This window comes from Vitis vinifera, chromosome 8 (assembly GCF_030704535.1).
Source record: "Vitis vinifera cultivar Pinot Noir 40024 chromosome 8, ASM3070453v1".
In the NCBI taxonomy this organism is placed as follows: Eukaryota; Viridiplantae; Streptophyta; class Magnoliopsida; order Vitales; family Vitaceae; genus Vitis; species Vitis vinifera.
In genome coordinates, this window is record NC_081812.1 from 18,074,818 (window position 1) to 18,099,443 (window position 24,626).

Consider the following 24,626-nt stretch of genomic DNA (forward strand, 5'->3'; position numbering starts at 1 on the left):
TGCAAAAGATATAACTAAATGATGCTTTAAAGTGTCATTTATATATTTCATCTACTCCTAACTTTTCATGGAGAAACTAGACAAGTTATAAAGATCTTGATGTCATTTCTCTCACTCTCATCCTTTCAACCCTATGAGGAAAAAATTAACAACATGGACTATGGTTATCTACTAGAATGAGATGCTAAAACAAACTATAAAAAAGAAGAAGATTGCTGATTATCAAATTTCTTGCCTAATATCACAAGATACCCAAGAACTTAATTGCTAATAGATTGTAAAATATTTTTATGCATAATAAGGACTATTTGTTTGATAGAACTTGTGATCTAACAGAACATGAAACCTAAAAGAAAAATCAGTTGGTAACAGATTGTAAATAAGTAAAGAATATTTATTTCGAATTCTGGCCAGGTAGAGATACCAAGGACAATTTTAAGCAACTGTTGAACTCTATGTGACATTGTTTGGTTGATAATGCAATAAACTTTAATTATGTTTAGAAGTTGTACTTTATTAGTTTATTATTCCTTTTCTTTCAATAGGAAAAATGAAATTCATTAAATGCAACTATAAAAGGAAAAGGAAAGGGCAGCCCTTGCCCAAGAAAGACAATAACAATTTCTGAAAACCATTATAAAAAATGTATCTACCAGGGCAATAGAAAGCCAAGACAATTTGGAAATCTTTCCTTTGTAGCCAACAAGTTTAATGTACATGGTATTCGTTAGTACATACCTGCTGAAGTGAAGCTGCTTTCGCTCTGAAAGAAACCTCCAGAAATTCAGCCTCTTTCTTAAGTTTTCTTATTCTCTCAAGGTCAGAACAAGCAGCTTTTAAATGCTCCTTTCCAGAATTAGATTTTGATACATGCTGCTCTTGAAGTAACTTTTCTAGCCTTATCAGAGCTTCGTCAACACTCTCCAATGCCTGGAACCAAATGCAAAGACTACTAAATCAGGACAGATGTTTAACTAGTCTAACATATGAAGACATGCATAAGGACTGGGGCAACCATGACTTGAGAAACCATTCTATTTTCCATTTGATTTTACTGAATTTCAGGAACATCCAGATAGCCAGTTCATCTCAGTCTCAATATCCCTCAAAGTGTGAATCTTATGGTTAAATTTGTCATAATAGTAGGGAGGAACCCTTGGCCTTGTATAAGGTAAGGAAGCACCGATTTAACTAACCAATGCATGGTAAAACCTGGAGAGCATGTCAATTTGATGCAGGATCTTTAGATTTCCGGCAACAGAAGATTTCCTTTGTTGTAGAACAAGATGAGAGATAAAAAAATACAAAGACTTTTTTTTTTTTTTGAGAGAGAGAGAGAGAGAGAGAAGAAACAAAAAGAAAATGAAGATCCTTGTCAATTACACCAAGGTTCTTAGGCAATCACACCTAAGGTTTCCCAAGCAATCACTCCTTAAAAAGATCAGTAGCTACAAAATTTTCAATAATTATGTTCCTTAAAATTGAAAGACTACACTTGTTTATACATACTTATGGAACTCTTTTTCCTAATTAAATTAGAAACTAAAACAAATAGAAATTTGACTAAAAGGTAAACTGCAAACCCAATTCCAATAAAGCAAGAAATAGATTCCAACTAATAATTAAAATTATTAAAACCATTTTTGCTCAACATTGTTTCTTTTTCTTTCAGGGTCTTCATAGGGTACTTTCCATGTTGCCCCCTATCAAAATGTCAAGCTAATTTCTACGAACAAATACTGTTCTGCATAACAAAGACAGAAACATCTTCTAAGAAATGTAATCAACTAATTGGGAAATTGAAGTTCTGACACTCCTGGGTATCAATGAATCAAAATCAGGAAACAAATTTAAGGTGTAGCAACGAAACAGGAGAAATTAGGAAATCTGCGACTAACTTACTCATAAAAAAGGTAGTACAAATTAGAAATGAACACAAAAGATCAAGTATCACATATTTGAAATGCAATTGATTTGAAAGGGATGATCACTCAAAAAAGGGGTCATGCAAATTGAAAACAAATGCAAAAGATAATATATCACAAACTTGAAATGTAATTGATCTGAAAGGGATGAAGCCTACCTTGTCAAAAGAATCTGGCTCTTTCTCAATTGGTGAATAAGTTCCAGAATCAGTCCTCTCAACCAAATTTTTATTTTTTATCTCCATCATTTTATTCCTGCACCAAGTTAACAAAGTGTTTTCTGATACTAATAAGTGCCCTTGTTCTAGGCCATATGCAAAACTGTAAAGTGCATCAGATAAGGATCATGACTATCCTAAGTCAAACCTGTACTAAGCCTATCACAATAGCAGAACAATATAATTCAAGTAAGATGAATATCCTAACAAAATTAAAGTATAAGGGGAATATTTAGTATGGATCTATAAACCAAATGCTGATTCCTGTTTGTATCAGTAACTAGATTTTCATAAATGAAATCACCCATTTCCAATGATGTAGAGAAAATGAAGAAAGGAGCAAATAAAAGAAAATTGAACACTAAATACAAAGAAAGATTAAATATGTTAGTTAAACAATTGGCCTGACATAGCCCTAGGGTTTTTCCAAGAGGTATTTGCAACTACATTGTTTGGAGAGTTTCTCATTTTATAGTCCCATACTTCTTAAGGAAAGAGAGGAATCAACAGTAACATGAATGGTTATATTCTTTGTACAACTAACTTATGCTATATTCATGTTTCTTATGAGATCTAAGTCTTAGTTTTTAACAAAACACAAATATCTCCTTAGGTAGCCTTGTACTATATATGTGCTTGCCTCAATAGACTTTGAATACATGATCCTAATTGTATGCGACTGACCAAGGCATTCTTCAGATTTTTTACATCTCATTGATATTTATCCTAATTCTGACTGATGAATGAGGAAATTACAGCTTATGTAATTTATCCTTGAAAGGAGTCAATGCATATGAGCAAGAGAGAGAAAGGAGAGGAGTAGTGCTTGGCCTCTCATTAGCTTACTTTGGTATGCCCAGTTCTTCCATGCACTCTATTAACCGCTTGTGCCTAAATAAGAAAGGAACAAAAACATCTTGTTAAATTATGTATCTGAGGTGCAGCTCCTCATTCTTCAATCATGAATGAATCATAAGTACATTTACCCTTTGGAAAGAAACCTTGCTGCCTTAACATTAGAAGGATTCTCCAACCATTTACTATATTTAATAAAGCTTTGCATCCAATAAGAGCAAACATCTATTACTTGAGGAATAGCCTCAGCATTTGGAGGATCTTTTTTACTTTTATGGCCATGGGCCTGTTTTAGGTTGCCAATATTGCCTGGATAGAAAGGAATCCAGTCCAGCTCTTCACAGACTACCTATAAAAATAAAATTTATAATTAGATATTGTAATGGAGTCATGAAATATATTTATCATCAGATGATAATAACCAAACATGCTGACCTCCACATACAATTGATAAGAACTAATTGATGAAAGCTGAGGATAGCATAAAACACTACCACCTATGAGGTACCTGCAACAAAGAGACAAGAAAATTAGATACCCTGCAAAACTGTCAACTGCATTATCTTAATTGAAGAGAGAATGAATCAAAAACCAGAAGCTCCACCTTATGAAGCCTTCAATAGGATCATCTATAACATCATAACCATTTGCAGATAAAAAGGACTGTGTACTTCTGCCTAAAGCAATGAAAAATCCAAATATAGCTAAATCCCTCTCCAATACCTGCAAAAAAATAAGTGTTCACTTCCATTAACAACTTCAATATAATTATGTGCAGGAAAGCTGAAAGAGTAATGGAAAATAGTGGTGGAACCAGAAAATAATGGCAATGTTCTAATTCCAAACTACATTAATTGATCCACGTGTTTCAACATGTTTGCTCCCAAACCTCACTTCTAAAAATATTAAACCATCTTAACATTTAGAAACACAAAGCAAATGAACTTTCACAACTTACACAGTAAATTGAATCAAATTTTAGGACAAAGAAAAATAAATGAATAACACCATAGTATGGATGAAAGTATGAATCCATCCAGCATCTACTGACAGTATCAGAAACACGTCATTGTCGATACAGCGACTGTAGTGGTGCAAGATGGAAGCATCACTTTCAAAAGAAGTTTGCTCAACCTTAGCAGTTCACATGGCATGAGATTCACAGCTGAGGGCCTGTTGTTTATGATATGTTCCACCCATGTGCTAAATGACAGAAGGGTTATTACCAATAAAAATGTTACTCATGCACTTAATTTTGCTTATATAGCATATCTTAGAGTTCCATCTCTCTCTGTCTCTCTCTCCCTCTATCTCTCTCTCTCTCTCTCTCTCACTCACTCACTCACTCACTCATATTTTAAAGTTCTCAATCTCAAATTTTCTTGCTTCATATGTTTTCATCAGCAATTTGCCCTATTCAAATGAAATGTTGAATTGTGTCTAATGTTTGTGTTGAGATTGAGCCCTAAAAAGTAAGGCATGATGTAACAAAGTTAAACTTAACTATCCCCTTACTATCTCTTTGGTATATTAACATTGATTTGAGCATTCAACCCATATCTCCTACATTATACATGATTTGGGTGCATCAAGAGCATTAATGAAAATGTCAATAATTACGGATATATCGGTACTTCGATTTTACGGATATATCGGGGATATATAAGCGGATATTTTGAAAACAAAAAAATCAGTAACCTAAAATTAATCAAAACTTATGAAAATATTGAGAAAAACTCTAAAAATGATATAATAAACAAATAGACATTTTAAAGTTGTTTTATAAAAAAAATAATATATGTATATAATATAATTAATCATATTTGAGAATAATATCGTATGCGTCCATAAAAAAAAAAATATTAATTTTATAAATTTATTAAATTACATCAAATGTTATTCGAAAATAATATTGTGATATTTGATTATGATATATCTCATTTTAAAATTATAATTAATTTAATTTCAATTGTATTAAATGACATAAAATAAATGAATATGTATATATATATATATATAAAATTTAAATATTTATATTTTTCTATTTAATTAATATATAAATGATATAAAAAACTATTAAGAAAATTATAATGCTAGGTTTTATATTTTTAGTGATTAATTAAATGAAATTTAAAAATAAAATAATTAGAATTAATTTGTTTATTAAAATATTTTTTTTTAATGTTTTGTTTTATAATCATTTTACAATATATTTATCTGGTGTCTTTTATTTAACAAATGGGCATGTGAGCCCAATGGTCGACCAGGATAAGGCTGTGTTTGTTTTGGGTGGTTTGGGTTTGGGTTTGAGCCCCAGTGCTCGAGCCACGATTTCACGTTTTTGAGGCTTTGACCACGCGTTGATTGAACCGAAAAAATCGGCAAAATCGCTGATAAATTGGTAAAAATCCTATTTTTCACTTGCCTGTTTTATGTCATTGGTTGCCTATACACGAAATTTCAATGAAATTTCGACGAAATTTTCCGAAAATTTATCTATGATTAGGAGTTGCACAAAAGATACAAGTCATGGGTTCCTTATAGGTAGATAAGTTGGTTCATCGGTTTGGGCAATCTAATAGAGACAATACACCATTTTCTAATTGGAGAGATGATTTGTCTTGACCGTCAAAATGGGTTTCCTATGGTGACTGCACTAGTATATGTGATGCACAATGGACAGGACCTATGGTGAATCATGACGTAAGGCTATCAATTGTCATGATTCACCAGGCCATTATACTGCATGGACTCTCAACCTTGAAATGATATTGAGTTTGTATCAAAATCAACAGGAGACTTTGACCTATGGGTGAGACCCTAAAGTGGTCGTACATACCTATGGATTTGGTCACTATTGATGAAAGTTGGTGGCAACAGGTATTATTAATAGAGGCACCATGATATCTCATACGATTAGGACAGTGTGTCCCCTTGGATGATCCAAAGGACATGTGATCATGAAATTTGTGGTCACATTAATTCCTTTAGTGGAATTTGACATATGCTCTTTAGAGCTAAAATATGTCAATTAATCACATAATAAGTGGAATTTATAACTCAAGAATTTGATATGTAATCTTGATAGGTGATAGCATTACCTTATTAGATTATGGACACCGGTTCATGAAGAGTCTGCATGCAGTAGATAATAGGTCATGGACCTGTGCACTTGGTGTCTTATTGTAATATACATAAGATACTAGAGTGCAGTTAATTCTCTATAGTGGGATATTGAGTCAATTTCAGAATTTGATTATGAGGAAGCCAGTACTCCTATGGGTCCCAATGGTCCCCACTCTAAACTCATATTCCTTATTGGCAAGGCTTATGAAGGTTGGATGGGTTTTTAGTTTACTTTTGTGCATAAAAGTGTTTTGGTAATCACACAAGGTTGCACAAGGATAAGTGAGTGGTATCTCTAGATTGTGTTAATTAATATGATTAATCAATCAATTAACAACCTTTTTGGACTAAATTAAGTGACACAAGCCCATGGTAGGCTTAAGTAACTTAAGCCCAGTAGAAAGCTTATAAATACCCTTTTAGGAGTTAGAGTTTCTAAGTCTTGTCATTCTCCCCTTCAGTTTAGAAATAAAACCCTAACATCCATCTTTGATATCTCCACCATCTCAGTGCTTAGACACAAGGAAGAATCATCAGGCGGAAGATCATGGTGTTTACAAGATCCATTATGACTTTGAAGTTATCTACATCGATTGGAATTGATCCGGGAACATCCAGATCAAAAGTATGTGGCTTTATTCTCTAGATCTATGTTTTTTATGGTATCCTTATTGTTTTTGAATACCTGTTTATCCGCTACAATAAATTTAAAGAGCCTAAGATAGATTTGCATACATCCTACACGATCCAGGCATAGGAACGGAATAATTCAGGGTCCCCAACAGCTTGGACTGTTGAGAACAACTCAACTATCACTCTCCATTACCTTGATATATCCAAAAACAAAGTCTCGAGAGATCACGCGCTAGCATGATAAAAAATGAAGTTCTACAAAACAGTTTTATGATACCATGGCCAAGTTGGCATGAGCCGTATACATGCATCACTCAAGAAGATAAGTATTAAATTTCCATAGCTTTCCATCAAAACTTATGAAACATTTTTATTTCTAAGGAAACTGACATGAACAAAATCTCTCTATCATTTTTGCATTTACTCATGATGAAAATACTCGTACATTATTTCTTTACCAATGATAAAAATTAGTTGTCAATTCAGACAATACTTGATCTTTCCCACTTTAGTTTATTCTATATTTAGAGTATGAGGAGACATAATAATGCTCTTTCAAGATTGATACCTTTCTGGATGTTTTGATGCCTTAGAATGCAATGTTTTAGGTTTAACATACCTTAAAATCTATCATACGTATTTTTCCATCAGTTCAGACTTTTCAACCAAACCATCTCTTGGACGGATGACAAGCTAATAAGTTGTGACTAAAGACACTTCTTAGTCCTTTAGCACTAACCTCAATACTTTCAGATGTTGTGAGTTTTGACCATATTCGCTCTCTGTCTATAGCTCGCTGCAACTGCTTCTGTATAAGATCCACCCAGAAAACAACCTCTTCCGTTCCCCGAGCATTTTTTACTCTACATGCTGCTGCTCTAGGACCAAAATGGACAAGAAATTCTCTCTGTAGACCAATATCCTTAATCGAATGATAAGCTTGGTGTATAGGAATGAAATCAACCAGCATGTCCATCAATCTACCAGTTATATCTGGAATCATGGAGAAGAACTGTGAGCAAGAAATTTTTGCTTGGCCAAGATTCATGATTGCTTCAATGCAAGTCAGCGCAAGCATGAGAAGCGATATGTCACTCGCATTGCCTGAACCCAATGACATTCCTTTGATACTCCTGAAGGTAAACCAAAAGTAATATCATTTTCCAAATCAATTTTACAGCCACCAAGCAACTTATAGACCTATATACAGAGATCAGAACATACACTGAAGTAGCAGCAGTGAAGCGTGGGTCCCTTTCAAAATAATTAACAAAACTTCTTACAGCCAGCTGAACTTGCTCAGACCAAAACCATTCATTAATTTCAGGTTGCTTGGCAGATAATTGATCCCTGATTATACTCTCCAGTGGAGCAGAAATGCATAATAAACTTCATTGCAAAACAATTACACATGTAAGAAAGCCAGATTAGGTGGGATGACAAATAATTGACCCCTTCTAAAAAAGAGATCCCTAGAGAAAATCCAAATAGGTGCGACAAAAAAAAAATGTTAGCTACATGATAATGGCAATTCAGAAGTAAGAGAAGAACCACGGAAATCTAAAGGGCACAACTACCAGGTGTAAGATCCATCGTAGAATAAGTCTTGAATGATAATGAAAATATGCAGAACCCTCCTGACATTTCTAATCATATCACATATCATGTAACCAAACTTATATGTGTAATTGTTTTCATTTTTTATCACACAATATTGGCAGACATACATATGTACACACATGTACATGCATGCATGCTCCATGCATACATATTATACATATAAACATATAAATTTTCATTTTTTCATGTCCCCAACTAGTCTATACCCTTCTTTTCCAAGATTTGTTGTAATTGCATGTCCTCTCACGTATTTTCAAGTTCATGCTCCATGTCCATGTCGGCTTCCATGCTACTCTTACATATAAGAAAGTGACAATAAGAGGCTTACATTTGACACACTTTAGAGAAAGTTGATAATCATACTTAACAATCTGATAATTTGAGATTGAAGAGATTTTAATCCACTACTTATTCGCCTATAAGAAAATAAAAAAAGAGAGATCTACTACCTTCTTTGGACAAAAACATTTATATCCCTGTCTCTTCCATCACCTCGAGATGAAATCTCAGTTGCTGCTTGCAATAATGAATATACTGAAGCCTGAAAAATTCAATAATCTTCAGAAAGCCTACATAATTTGACAGAACAGTTCTAGGTCCAGGGAACACTTTCACCTTATAAATTTTCCATAGGCAAGTATTAAACAATATGCTAAAAACATACCAAAAGAGAGTGTTGGCCAAGTACACTGGGAGTGTACAAGTTGCACCCTGAAAAGAGATATGGAGAGAACGGGGAAAAGCATAGAAATATCATTTACCAGTCCTGAACATACCCACACTATCAATGAAATCATAAAAATGATATCTCCACAGGCTGGGTTTCCACTGTCTACACATACAAAGCTGGCAGGAGTCGAGGGCTTGAAACCCTCCAAGATTCTTCTGTTTTACCACTTCCATATACATCAAGCAACATAAAGGGGAGCTGACATCTGCACCTTTTACCTATCTCCCTTGACAAACTTCCAATGCCAGATTGACATCAACTCCCTTACTTTTATTGGAAGAACCTAATTACCCCCAAACAGCTTGAAGCTCATCAACCATACTCTTTCGTCTTTTCAGAAATCCAATTCTCTTTTTCTCTTTTTCTCTTTTTCTTTCTTTATCAGAAACAAAAATTTATTTATTAAAAAATGAGATTACAAAAGAAGATTAGGAAATCCTTCCCTAATTACAAAACTTGATTAAAATTAGAGGAAAAGAAGTATGCTCCTATATAGTACAAAATGACTCTAAATTGCTATTTTAGCCCTTTCGATATATTTGTTGATTAGGTTGAGAGGAATGCCCTTAAAAGTTGAAGTAGTGGAAGCTCAAAAAGATGAATAGAAATAAACTAGACCTCATATTATCTCTGAAGTCCATCCCGTTGTGTATTTTTTGGACGGTTTGGAAGGAGAGGAATAAATTAGCCTTTAGGGGGTGTGTTAGATATTCAGAAATTCAAGAATTTTTTTGTTTGTAATTTATGGAGCTGGACTAGATTGTATAATGGAGAGGAGTCTCTCTCCCTTATAGGCTTTTTGGAGTGGTTAGCTTCCACTTAACGGGTGGTGAGGCTCTTTTGGCTCTCTTTTTTGCTTGTGAGGCCTTAGCTGCCTTGTATACCCCCTGTATGCAGTGTGACTTTTTGCTCCAGTTTAATACAATTCTAGCTTACTTATCCAAAAAAAAAATATATCATCTCTGAAGCCTGCCACTTGTCCTCAAATATCCTTACATTTCTTTCCACCATACTATCCAAATCAATGCAAGAAAAGCAATTTGTCATAGAACTTTGCCTCTAATAGTGCTCCCCAAGCCCTTAAAGGAAATTGTCAACATGTCACTTATACTTTTAAGAGGAACCCAATCCAATCCAACTAGTCTAAATAGCTTGTGCCATAACCCTAAATTCATTGGATAATGCCTATACACATAGTGCAATGATCCAGACTAAGGACTTTCAAGGGTCTTCCAAGTAACAAATCTAAATCCTAAGGTAAAATTTTCCAAGCCATATGTAATGCATCAGTAACAACTCTTCTAGGGATAGAAGGATACTACAGTGCATTTAGGGAAAGCTTTGACTTTAGAAGTTAAAACCGACTGAGATGAATTCCCTGATAAACAAAGATAGTGTTTGGCACATACATCATTGATTCATTTTCTTATGCAGCCAAAATCATGTAAGACAAAGGTAAAATCACACACACAGAGGGTGAGAAAGAGAGTCAAGTTAAAGCTCAAGAATTATGTAATGGTAACAAGTCATTTGAGCAAAATTCATAAAACAAATAATGGTAGTAATGATGGAAAAGATGGCAGCAGTGGGAACCATGGTGGTGGCTGTGGTGTAGACCTTGATGGTGACAAAGATTGTAGTGATTGTTGTGTAATTGGAGCAGTAGCAAGGATGGTAATGCCAACAGCATTCATGGCATCTGATTTTGTGATAATGCAGCAGAATGATCAGGAACCATAGTGGCATCAATGGTCCTGATCTTTGAAGTGGTGATAGTGAAGATTATCGATCACAAAATGATGGCAATGGATGTTGTGAGAATGGCAAAATAGTATAAGAACCATTTTCTTTTCTCCATTTACTTGTTCAATTTTTACTCTTCATTAAAAATATAACCAGATGCATGATTAACTTAGTCCCAGAAACACATCTTTCACCCCACAAATAGAGTGAAAAGACGACAAGATTTGTATGAGTAACTGGTACAAGGCCTGAAGCAGAAATACTAGAAAGAGCATTTCATATAACTATTGCTTTCATCAAAGACCATCAGATTGCAATGCTTATGAGGAAACTTAAGAATCCATGCAGCAGCAACAATAAAATTTATTTACTTTTGTCATACTTCAATGCATCTGGAATTTTTGGATTATGGATCAATAGATAACAATATGATCAAATCGTAGATTGTAGAATACAAGCATGCGCACACACACAGAGAGAAGGAAACAGGGACTCATGTACATTAGTGCACATTAAAATAGCTATCAAATAATGTTCAATAACAAACCTGATAAGATAGTGCCTTCAACCATGCATTTTGGTCTACACCAAGCCAGGCCGTTGAGAGCCAGGATATTTTTGATAGCAAGCTCTCTTCTTTAATTGCCAACTCAAAAACCCTGGCTGCATCATGTAAAGATTGCACCAGTCCATTATAATCTTCGCCTTGCAATGATTGATTTAGTTTGACCCTCATTTCCTCAAAATCACTACTGGTGCTTGCTTGGGGACTACCATTGACAGTTACCCCATCATCAGCAGAAGCAAGGGGAAAGAGGTTGCCCATCCTCCTGGATTTAGGAAAGGTTGGACGTAGTATCCTAAACTGTCCCAACTGGTGTCTAAAGCTCTGATTGTCATTTTCTAACATAGCATGCCTCATGAAGCATCTCCTCCTTGAATTACTCCATAGGTGCTCCAAGTCAGCTACTTTTTTGCAGAAAAAGATAGCTCTCTTTGGTTTTCGCAAAAGCCATGGATTTGTAGAGCTGCATATACAAAGTTCAAGAATGAGTTTCAAAAACATGTGAAAATTTACATTACATTGAGGCCATATTGGGCCTCCTTTGGAAATTGAACAGCTCCGTCATGTTTTAAGTACAAGTTCATCATCTTAATGGGACCATTACAAAAAGTTATAACCATCTGACAAATAATTATATATCAACATGGTAGTTTCAAGAATAACTAACCCCCTAGCATCAGATTTAGTTGTGGCTCCCATTTTCTTTATTGCTTCATTCTAGAAGGCAAGTGGGCCTACCTTAAAAAGTTACATAAACAAGCACCCTAGTCCCTAAGTGAGTCTTATGGCTGTCACAGGATGTCAAGGCCGAGGTTATTTACTCCACAGTAAATAAGTCTAAACACAGCATTGACAATATATCCTTAAGGCTTTCCTCAAGGTAAGCCAGTCTACAAACATCTCAAGGCAAGGCTTTGAAAATTAAGCAAGGATTTTGTAAGGTGAATGCCTCATGAATACAAATTTAGAAACCTTTTTAATGCATAAATACAAATTTACAAGGCCTAAGCTTGCATTAGGGAAGTAAAACTCCCCAATTTATGCTCCTTTTAGGAATCTTTCAATCACGCCTCCACTTCAACACTGAAGTTTCCCATGTTTCCTTTTTTTTTTTTTTTTTTTTTCCCAATGTTTCTTTTATGAACCAGGCAGCTTCTGGTTTGTGTTTTTTTTTTTTTCTTTTTAATGACAATCTTAAAGGAAGGAAACGAGTTTCTCATTAAAAAATTAAAATAAAATATATAAACAAGAAGACAATTTTCTCATAAAGACAATTTCAAGAAATTGTGCGCGCGAGTGAACACGCCTATACAGATGGATAAGAATCCAACAATCCGATTACCAAATTGCGATGTAAGAATGCCGCAAAGTAACAGTTTCTAATGTCAATTCTATAATCTCCAATTCAGACGTTAAAGCAAGAAACGTCAGAGACCAATTCCATCACAAATGCCAGAAATCAGAAACCCTAACAGCCGCTTATAACACTTAAGTCAAAAGAAAACAAAAGAATTCAAGAATTAGAAAAGGTAAACGATAATGAAAAAGGAATAGAAGAAAGAGAACCTTGATGACGCGAAGCTCTGATGATGCAACTTAACGGCCATGAACCAAGAAAAAAAAATCAGCGGGAAGATTGGCCTGATGGCGCAGGAAAATTGGTTAGGTATATTACGGACAGTAGCATTCAGAATAGATGTTAGTGAGGCTGTTATGCGTGCAGAGAAAGAAGAGCTGACGTGGTCGTGTTTTTATCCGTAGACGTTGGGAACCGGGTAATCACATAACTGGAACCTTCTCCTCTCCTCTTTATCTCTCTCCCCGAGCAAAAAAGAACCTGGCGTTTCTCTACGGTTCTATTTGTTACTGGTTTGCACGTCGAGGGTTAACGGTTAAAATTATGAAAAGAAAGGCTCGAGGTGTTCCGGCCCAGCCTTCTAGGCCCAGGCCACTTGGAGCCCAATTTGACAATGTTGGGTTTGGGCCTTCCCCAACTTCACCCATGGCATGCCCCAGTGGGCTTTGTGTGTGATGTCATTTACTCCTTTTGTGCATCCTTGTCTGCCCTGTGGAATATATGAGGTCTTTAATTTTGTGTAGTTTCTTAATCCATGTTTAGGTGGTGTTTGTTTTTATTTTTTTACTTAATTCTAAATATAATTTAAGATTAAATGGTGTTAAGTATTAAGTTTTTTTTAATATTTTAATTCTATTAAATATTGAGAAATAAAAAAACCAAGAAGTTCACTTTTTGAAAATCAAATATTTTAGTTTTTTTTTATTCAATTAAAAATTTTTAAAAATAGGTAATAAGGCAACAAAAAATGAAAAAAAATAAACTATAGAAAATCTAAAAGGGAATTGCTTTCAATAAAAATTAAAAATAAAATAAAATAAAAAACGTAGCCCCATTGGGATCCTCTTCAACTTGAGACGGAGGTTGAAGGCTTAAATGAAGGAAATGTTATAAGGGTGACAATAGAGTGAGTTTGAAACTCACCCCCACATGCCAACCCTACCCTGTTTACACAAAAGTAATTTTTATCATTCTAATAAAAAAGATTTATTACATTAAAAATAAAATACATCTTTTAAATAAAATAAATTATTATAATTTTTTATAATTTATTTTATTAAAAAGTAATTTTTATTATTTTATATGTTATAAATTATTAAAAATAAATTAATTATATGGTATAATCAGGATAGGGTGGGACACAACAAAATAATATCAAAGCCTGCATTGAACTAGGGTTTAAAAAAGAATTCAAACATCTTCCTTTGTCATCGTTAAAAATATAGGTTTTGGCTTTTGACAATTAAATGTCTTTTTTGCATAGATTTCATAAAAATTAAAATGATTTTGAAAAACATAAAGGAAAGGCATAAAGTTTTTATATAAAATACAATAATTTTTTAAAAATTAAATTGAAAAGGTAATGTTTTTTAAAAAAAATTAAAGAAAATTGCGGTGTAAAAAAATTTTACTTTATTATTTTCTATTTTTAAAAACCAAAAAATAAGAAATATATTCCATTCACATTAAATGAAGGAATAATTAAAATTTCAATTCCGCAATATTCCTCTTTTTTTTTCTTTTTTTTATATGCCATCTCCAAAACTTTACCAAAATCAGATTTTGAAACCTCTTGACCAATCATCCAATCTCTTCACCATCATAATAACAAAACATATTGGAGAATACTTGTCATTATTATGTATATTTTTCACGTGCTTTCCATTTTTAAATGTTTTAAATGTTTTTCCAGAGGGTAAAAAAATAGGGAGGAAAATAAAATAAAATAAAGGTATGTTTAAAGTTAAAAAATTATATTTTATTTGTTATTTCAAACTAATTTTTATTATTTCAATTCTTCTATATAAAAATTAAATAATTTAAAATATATAAAATTTTAATTATATTTAATTTTATTTCCTATTTTTCATATTAAAATAAAATATTAAAAAAGTATTTTTGTTACTTTTTTTCCATTGTTTTTATTTTGTTGTTTGATGTGTTTTTTCTTTTTCTTTTTTTATCATACATTTTTTTTTAAAGGAGATGTTTGGTAAAAGTTAATACTGGTTACTTAATAATTTAAGTTGATTTTAAGTTAAATTATACTTCAGTTATTAACCTAAAACTTATTATTTAATTTTTATTTTAAGTATTAAAGTTGTTTGATAAAATTAACTTAAAATTTATTTTAAATCATCAAATTTGCATATTTGTTCTCTAAAATTATAACTTGGACAAAAGAGGTTTAATAACATTGGAGGTAATTAAAACAAATAAAGGTAAAAAGATAAAATAAATATATGAACCAATGATAAGTTAATTATTTTTTACTTATTATTTAAAGTTATTTTTTTACTTTAAGTTCTTTTATCAAACATACTTAATTTACTTAATGACTTAAATTAAGTTAATAAGTCACTTTAAGTTATTAAGTTGGTTTACTAAACACCTATTTAGAAAGTGTTTAATAAAACTTAATACTTATTACTTAATAACTTAAGTTAATATTAAGTTAAGTTATACTTAAATGGTTAACTTAAAACTTATTATTTAATTATTACTTTAAGTGTTAATATTATTTGATAAAATTAACTTTTAAATTATCAAATTGATATATTTATTAGGGTAAAGGGGTCGAGTAATAATGGAGGTCATAGAATAGCAAATGAGATCATTAAGGGGACTAGGACAAATCAAAATAAAAAAGTAAAATAAAGATATGAACTTAATAATAGGTTAATTATTTTTATTTATTACTTAAAGTTGTTTTTTTTTACTTTAAGTCATATTATTAATTTATTTTATAAACATACTTAATTTACTTAATAACTTAAATTAAGTTATTAAGTTGGTTTACCAAATATCCATTTAGTATAGAAGTCTAAAAAGTTGTACTTGGACGATATTGTATATCTTATTGTATTTATATACTCGTTTTTTTATGATTTGGAATGTGATCATATTTTAAATACAAAAAGTAAAAAACATGTTGTAAAGAGAAAAATTCAAAATTATTGTCAAATTTCTAGTATTAAAAAACAAATGTCGGAAAAACAAGAAGTCGAGATTTGTTGTCTTATCTCCATCCCTCTAATTTTGTTTTGGGAAAATTATCCTTTACGGTGGGTGGGGTAAAAAAATGAAGGGAGAATTACCATTAAAGGTAGGCTGGGGAAAAAAATTACCGTGAAGGGTGGGTATATTTGATAATTATTGTGAAGGGTAGGATGAAATTATAATAATTCCTCCAAAGGCCTTATTTTGTTTAAATGCCAAGACTACCCTTAATAAGTGAAAAGCAATAGCAAAGTGAAAAGTAACAGCAAAGTGAAAAGAATTTTCTTTAACTTACCTCCAGCTTGTTGGTGGTGTTGTAGAAGAAAAAAGGGAAAGAGGAAAAAAGTCCAACACTTCATGATTTGAAATCGTTTACACAAAGCTTGTTTTTTTGTGTGAATCTAGCAAGAAATCCATTAAAGGTGAGTTTTTTTTTAAATGCCAAAAAAAAAAAAATCAATTTATGGAAAAAATAAATAATTAAAAATCAGATTGAATGAATGAAAAGTTAATAATTTTAACAATGTAGATGTAAGATATTAGATCTGAAATATTGAAGGAGGTTTTGAGAAAAAATTACATTTTTTGTACAAAATGTTATTTAAATTTATTATTTTGATTTTTTATTTTTTATTTTGGTCATATTGAAGATGTGTTTTTATTTTTAATTTATTTTTTGGGTTGTTTGATATGATTATTATTGATTTCCATTGAAAATGTTTGCACTTTAGTTTTGTTGTTGAGACTTGTTTGACATGGCAGAAGAAAAAAATTTATCAGTTGTTTCTTGGTTGTTTGGAACCACTTTATTTGGGTATTTATGAACATATTTGAATTTTCATAGAAAACTCAAAATTGTAATCAATTGAGACATATTTTGTATAATAAAGAACAATATTTGTTGTATATTAGACATATATATGCCAAAAAAACCCACAACTGCCCAGTTTCATAAGAAATTTGAAATTTTAAAAATTTTATCTTATCGTAATGTATCATAATGTTATTATATTTATATTGTAATTGTAATGTATTTTTATTGTACATTTATATTTTTATATAAAAAAAACCCACAATTGCCCAGTTTCATAAAAAATTTCAAATTTTCAAAATTTTACCTTATCATAATGTATCGTAATGTTATTGTATTTATATTGTAATTGTAGTGTATTTTTATTATACATTTATATTTTTATATAAAAAATTAATTTTATAGATTTTTTTTATACATTTGGATTACCATCAACAACTTCATGTATTGAAATTACAATAATGTATTTTTATTGTCTTTTTATAATTTTGGCTTGCAAGGATGCTTTATAATAGGAATACAACATGATAGCCTAGAAACGTTAGTTCAGTAAAAAACGAATTCAATATTTTGTCATTTTGGTACATTATAATGTATCGTAATGTTAATATTTTTTCATTGTAATTATATTGCATTTGTATTGTACTTATATTTTATAATTGTCAGGAAATAAGATATACTTCTCAATTGGTAAATGGACTTGAGAAATTTAGGGTAAATTGGTGTAATAAAAATATGAGGCCTTCATAAGAATTATCAAATCTACCCACCCTTTTTAGTAATTTTTTTCCCAGCCTACCCTTAAAGGTAATTCTCCCAAAAATGAACCAGAAGGGTGAGTAAATGTGATAAGTACGACAAATGGTAGATTGAAAATGTGATAATTTCTCTAAAGACTTTTTTTTAAATGTCAAAACTACCCTTAATAAGCTAAAAACAACAAATAAAAAAACACAAAAAAAAAGTGTTTTTTAACCCCAACTACAGTTTGTTTGTATTAAAGAAGAAAAAAAGGCAAAAAGGAAAAAAAAAATTTAAATGCCAAGACTACCCTTAATAAGCCAAAAACAATAAATAAATAAATATATAAAAAAAAAAAAAGTGTTCTTTAACCCCAGCTATAACTTGTCTGTGTTAAATAAGAAAAGAAAACAAAAAGGAAAAAAAGCACTTCAGGTCGTTAACTTAAACAATCTCCACAAAACTTTTTTTTTTTTTTTTGTGCATATAGCAAGAAATCCATTAAAGGTAATAAAATAAATAATTTTTTTGAAATGCCAAAAATACAAAAATACCTCATTTTATTAAAAAAAAATAATAATTTAAAACTAACAAAATGGTAATAATTTTAACAATGTAGATTTGAAATATTAGATCTGAAAGATTGAAAGAGGTTTTGAGAAAAAAAAAAAAATTTTTTTTGTGTAAAATGTTATTAAATTTATTTTATCTGATTTTTTTTTGTCATATTGAATATGTGGCTTTTTATTTTTTTACTTATTTTTCGGATTGTTTGATATGATTATTAGTGATTTCTATTGAAAAAGTTTCCACTTTAGCTTTGTTGTTGGGACCAGTTTGACACGGCATAGGAAAAAAAATTTCTCAATTGTTTCATGCTTGTTTGAGACCACTTTACTTGTATATTTATGAATATATTTGGATTTTAATTGAAAACTGAAATCACTTTGTATGAGACCACTTTATCTTTTATTACGAATTTGTTAAAGAGTTAGGACCACTATATTTTTGTTATGAATTTGTTACCTTTTTATGCGAGTATTATACTAGTATAATGTGTTGAATGTTTAGTAGTTTGAAAGTTGTGTAAAAAAACTATTACTTTAGTTGTAAAGTATAGATACGATATAAATGTAATACTGTTACAATGTAAAAACATTAATATTACAATACATTACAATATACCAAAATGATAAAATATTAAATTATTTTTTATTGAACTAGCATTCATGTGCTATCATGTTGTATTTTTATCATGCTTAATGTTTTGAAGTAACCTTGCAAGCCAAATGAAGTGGTAATATGAATTCACAATAATTTTAATTTTTTTTTAAATGAGTTAGTAATTTCAATATATGAAGTTGTTGATGGTAATCCAATGATGTATAAAAATACATATATAAAATTAATTTTTTTTATAAAAAATAAAAAGGTATAATAAAAATACATTACGATAAGGTAAAATTTTAAAATTTTCAAATTTATCACAAAACTGGGTAGTTGTGAGTATCCTAATGCCTCTCATTCCTCCATTATAATCAAAGCTTAAAATGATTACAAAATAGTTTCTCTTATTTGTATTACCAAATCCTCATCCATAAGCAATTTTCATAATGTTAATCCACCTTTATTTAGTCTTACAAATCAAAGAATATAACACTGCACCCTAGAAACTAAAATCACAATAAATAAGATTTCTTATATTTAAGTGAAAAAATTTCAAAGTATTTCACATACGATGAAAAAAGATGTGGTTGAAGATGTTGTCGAAGATACAATGTCGAAAATGGAGACACGACGATGATGATGCAAAATAAAAGCCTTCAATGGAGACACACCTGGAACAGAAGAACTATGGATGAGTATATGAGATTATGTTGTCGATGACATGATATAGATGTCACCATGAAAACACCCTAATGATGTGAAAGGGAAACCTTCACAGGAGGATGTGAAAGGAAAGCCTTTACGGGTAGGGCACTAGAATGACAAGTTTCTTTTTTTATTTTATTTTATTTAAAAATTGTAATATTAGAATTTAATTAAAGGATAAATTGGACTGATAAAAATATGAGTTTAAGAAAAATGATCTCATTCACCCATTCTTCCAGGTTATTTTTGTTCTTAGCAAATGTTGTTTTCATAGAATGACCAGTGGACATGTTTCTATCATGGAATAGTATCATGGGGGCAACCATTCTTAATTGGGAGTTATAATATATCGTGACATCCCAACTTACCCTTAATGAAATTAATCAATCATCTTCTGCACCATGCTGTCCTCATGCATGTCACGGAATTTGGCGCAGTATCCATCACACAGCTGGTTTATTTAAATCCTTTTTTAGTATTTGTGACGATATCTGGGAGTGGGATTTTTTATATTTATTTAAATGATATTATTTTTAAAACCAGTATTTTAGAAAATATTTATAAAAATACAACAATTTTAAAATATTCTTGTATAAATTCTTTTTTTTTTTAAATGATTTTAAAAATTATAAATTTTTATTTTTTTTATAAATTCTCTTTTTTTTTTTTAGAAAAAGCTTTTTTCAGACGGCAGATTAGTTTTTAATTTGTGAAAAATTGATTTTTAGAAAAGACTTCGTCACTTATTTTTATTTTATTTTTTAAAGAGAAAAAAAAAATAATGTGTGACTTCTTATTTATAAAAGATATGTCTGTAAAAATCGAGGTTATCTATTGAAAAGATACGATGATGAGCCGGCCCTCTAAATTGGCATGCATACTGTCTCTACTAAACGAATAGAGGAAATTGTGATAATTAATTAATTAATCATGAATACTAAGATTAAAAAAACAAAGTAATATACACAAAAATGACGATAAAATATAATTATAAGAATATACAAAATAAATGATAGAAAAATTATGTAAATTGATTTATTGAAATAATTAAAAAAAATTCAAAAGATTACTAAAGGGGTTTATTAAAAATAATTTTGAATTAATGATTTCAATTTATTTAATTACAAAAAAAAAGGTTTCAATGTATTTTCAACAAATTATTTGGTTCAACTTTATTTGTGTTTAATTTTCGAGAAAGTTATTTACACTTATTTTTACTTACTTTTACTAGAAAATAATGAGTTTTTACAATTTTATTTACAAAAGTATTTGGATTTATTTTCATTTAAAAAAATTGATTTATATAAAATTATTTTAAAAAATATAGTTTTATTTGCAAAATATTTTTTAATTAAAAAAAGAGCTTTATTTATAAAAATGTTAAAATTCAATCAAATTTTATTAAAAAAATTGATTTCTACAACTCTAATCTGCACAAATAACTCTCATCCTATTCTCATTGAAAAAATTATTTAAATCTCCTATTTCTAAAAATTACTTTTAATCTCAAGGAAAAAGAATTTTTTCTTTTTTGAAAAACCTGGATAATTTTATTCAAAATTAATTTTTAGGACAACTTTATTTACTAAATAATTTTTGGACAATTATTATTAAAAATAATTTTTTTAGATTTCCCTAAAAGCACTTTTCTGAATTTTTATTAAGAAAACTTATTTTTATTAAAAACAATATTTTTTGAACTATTATTTTATTAAAATATATTTACTGAATTATTCTTTTTATTTAAACAATTTTTTTTAGTTTGTTTTATATTTAATTTTGTATAGAAAAAGTAAATATATATAAACAAAATATTTATAGAAACTAATAAAAATAAATTAAATAGTTGTAAGAAATAAATTATGTACCCAAATAAGCTTACAAGAAGTTTAATATTCCATTTACAGATAATAAAAATCTTTTATGGTACAAAATTTAGATCATATTTAGTAAGCGTTTTCAAAAACAATTTTCAATAATCTAGAATAAAAAATAAAAAAAAATCAATAAAAGTAATAAGGAAATAGAAAATAGAGTATTTTGAGAAAACATCTTTTAGTTATTTTAATTTATTTTTTAAGAATAATTTTGAAAGATAATTATATAAATATGAAGAATGATTAATAAATTATTTTTAAAGCATATTTAAACATTTTAGATTATCAAATAGACATTATTAAAAACTATTTTTTATTTTCAAAAATAATTACTAAACATGTCCTTATGTTTATACTAAAATCTCATTTAAAATGGATTTTAATTGAAATAAAAATCATTTTTTGAAAAGATGGATTTTATAAATCGGATCATTGTTTAAAAAAACGATTTGAAAAAGTGATGTATTCTAATAAATGTTTTTTTTTTTTTAAAAAAAAAAGAATTTAAACAAAAAAAATCTCTAATATTCATTTACTACCATGGCGGACCATCTCCATCAATCTCCATTCTTTGACACAGAAACTTAACTAATCTTCTTCAAATATCTGCATATGCAAAAGGGGAATGCCTTGAGCCTCGGGGACACAAAGAAATTTGCCATTTTCAAACTCATATTCCCGAAGGCACCAATTCACCACAAACGAAACCGTTGACGAGCCATCGGCAAAATGGGCTCGTGCAAAACATGGATGTGAAGCACCAAGTTGGCAACTACCAACAGTACACCACTTTCCTAATGGGATCCAAAGAGATTCCATCCTATCTATATATCAGTGTCTCCTGGCTTATCATATGCCTATTTTTTAATGGAGTTTGTGTGGGAAGCATGATCAAAACATGGGTACGGATTCTAGGGACATATTTTGTCAGTATCAGTAGAGATAGACATAGAAAAAGTTGTGTGTCAGTCATTCGTAAGCATCCCAATCTTGGTTAGTATAAGCCGGTCGGAAGGGTGAACGAGGCACAACAGCCTGTTCATATCCATGGCAGACTGCATTAAACATTTTTTTTAAGGGAACCCTGTTGATGATTATCTTACTAAATAAATCATTTAGTACGCGGAAATCCAACTACGACTTAACTATAATATTAATCAGAAGTCAAATTATATAGGAAGGGAGCCCCATATTGTAAAGAGTCAAAAGTTCAAAACAAGTGATGGAAAGTGGAGCACACCATGGCTCTAACTGTGTTGCTGCGGGTTTTGACCGGCACCTCCATTTTGGAAGGACGAATGGACTGGTTGGTTTTTTTTCAGGACTTCCAGTCTAAATTACTACCTTAGATGTGACTTAAAAACTAATCAATTAACATGAAAATCCTGCTCATGGAGTCGGTATCAAATAAAGATTAATTTATTGCAATATGAACCGCCAGGAGGGTGTGGTCCGTTAGATTTGAGACAGAAAGGCTTAATTGAATCTAATATAGGGCTTAAAGGGTTCATTGCTGATATAAGAAATGTAGAACCAGCATGAATACGGGTGTTTCCCTGATTGGTTTAAACTTATGTAACCAACCTAACTTCATTTAATGGCTCCTCCGTCCTTCTTCCTTCTTTTATTTATTATTATTTTAAAAATTATGTATAGGAACCCATATTTTTCCTAAGTTCAAACCTTGGAAGGAGACGTTTTCGGTACGCATTAAGTCCACACGGGATTAGTATTCAGAGAAGCTGTGGAGTCCAGATTTCCTTCTTGTGCGTCATGTTTTTAATTAAAGATTAAGGATAATGACATGTGGATAGACTCTGGAAAGTGGAGAATCGCAGTGGGAATGTAAAAAAGAGTTATTTCAAAAATAAAGGAGCTGAATTACAAAGATACAAAATGATATGATAAGATTACATAATTTCCTTCTCATTCAAAGCGCGTTTAAGATTTTCAGTATTAACTTAAAACATAATATCATGATTCTCCTCTCTTTCTGAAAGGGCCCGATATTTCTTAATTTTATAAAATCTTCGGTAGAATGATTTTTTTTTTTTTTTATTATAAAAAAAAGCAATGAACCGCACGCTTAGTCAACGCGTCACTGATGGATTAAAAATGAAATGGTAAACTCGTAATTACCGAGGAAGTGAAGGGTATTTGGTAATGTGAAAGTCGCTCAGTTGAGTCAGTTCTATTACTTCATATTCGGGTGGCCTATATGAGCGATTGGTCGTGAACTTCTTTTGAACGTCTCCAACTGCAGGCTTGGGTCTGATAAAGTAGTCATCAAGTCTCATCATCGGTCATGGCTTGCTCGACAATCGAACCACCACCGACCACCACCACCGTCGTCCAAAGCGGCATCGCCGCCCTCCATCCGGACATTCTGGAGACCCACATCCTGACGCGACTCGATGGACCCACTCTCGCCTCCGCCAGCTGCGCCGACACCAAGCTACACGCCCTTTCCACCCAACCCGATCTCTGGATCACCATCTGCACCTCCACTTGGCCCTCCACCAGCACTCCACGTCTGCTCCACCTCATGTCCTCCTTCCCCGACGGCCCTCGCTCTTTCTTCTCCTCCTCTTACCCTATCCTCCACCGCTGCACCAACTCCTCAACCAATTCTGACCCTTCTGCGCCTCCTGTCCGACTCATCTCCGCCGTTGATATTTACTACAACGAAAAACCCATTATCTCTAAGGTCCAAGAGACCGAGACTGCGACCGAGTGGTTCCGGTGCTCGCCTTTCAGAATCGACGTTCTTGACCCTAAAGACGTTGTACCGACAAGTATACAACACCCGGGAGACGATGACACGTCTCGGAAACTGGGAGAGAACATCAGTCTGAGCTGGATCGTGATGGACACAACCGGACGGCGGGCGGCGAACCTTTCGAGTCACAAGGCCGTATCGGTGGAACGGCACTGGCTGAGTGGGGAAGTGCAGCTGCGTTTCGCTTCAATCCTGGGCGGCGACAAGGGGACGACGGAGTTGGTGCAGTGCGGGATAGTGGTGACTTGCGACGGCTCCAAAACTGGGGAAATGCAGGTGACAGAGGTGAGCTTGCAGTTGGAGGACATGGATGGAGTGCATTTGATGGGGAAGGAGAGTTTGGTAATTTTGCACAAGGCCCTGAAGGGCCAGAAGGTGAAAAAAGTGAAGAGGGAGCATGGAGGAAGGGAGGGATACCAAGAGTACCTGGAAATGAAGAGAGAGCGAAAAGAAAGAAAGATCAGGCTTGAAGGCACCTTAGATATGGCTTGTTTGGTGGCTATAGGTATATTCGCCTTTTCTTTTGGGGTGTGGCGCTTTGCCTTTCTTTTGTAG

General features: G+C 31.6%; 2 protein-coding genes across 3 annotated transcripts in view; one reads left to right on the top strand and one right to left on the bottom strand.

Annotated features, from left to right (window-relative positions):
* The window catches only part of LOC100257992 (uncharacterized), a 29,242-nt gene extending 15,964 nt beyond the window's left edge, over positions 1-13,278 (bottom strand). For both annotated transcript variants that reach the window (XR_002030682.2, XM_019221753.2), the window contains exons 1-11: positions 12,982-13,278; positions 11,398-11,878; positions 8,827-8,918; positions 7,982-8,146; positions 7,497-7,890; positions 3,603-3,721; positions 3,434-3,506; positions 3,130-3,347; positions 2,990-3,034; positions 2,084-2,180; positions 739-930 (exon numbers count right to left, since the gene is read on the bottom strand). Coding sequence is in view for 1 of the 2 variants with exons in the window: in XM_019221753.2 (XP_019077298.1) it covers positions 739-930; positions 2,084-2,180; positions 2,990-3,034; positions 3,130-3,347; positions 3,434-3,506; positions 3,603-3,721; positions 7,497-7,890; positions 7,982-8,146; positions 8,827-8,918; positions 11,398-11,878; positions 12,982-13,022 (1,917 nt within the window). In the remaining variant the exon portion in view is untranslated. The remainder of the gene's footprint in view (positions 1-738; positions 931-2,083; positions 2,181-2,989; positions 3,035-3,129; positions 3,348-3,433; positions 3,507-3,602; positions 3,722-7,496; positions 7,891-7,981; positions 8,147-8,826; positions 8,919-11,397; positions 11,879-12,981) is intronic.
* Positions 13,279-23,597: 10,319 nt separating this feature from the next.
* LOC100252852 (probable F-box protein At2g36090) lies at positions 23,598-24,626 on the top strand. The gene has a single exon (XM_002276008.5). It carries the CDS (start codon positions 23,598-23,600, stop codon positions 24,624-24,626), a length of 1,029 nt encoding a protein of 342 aa, XP_002276044.1.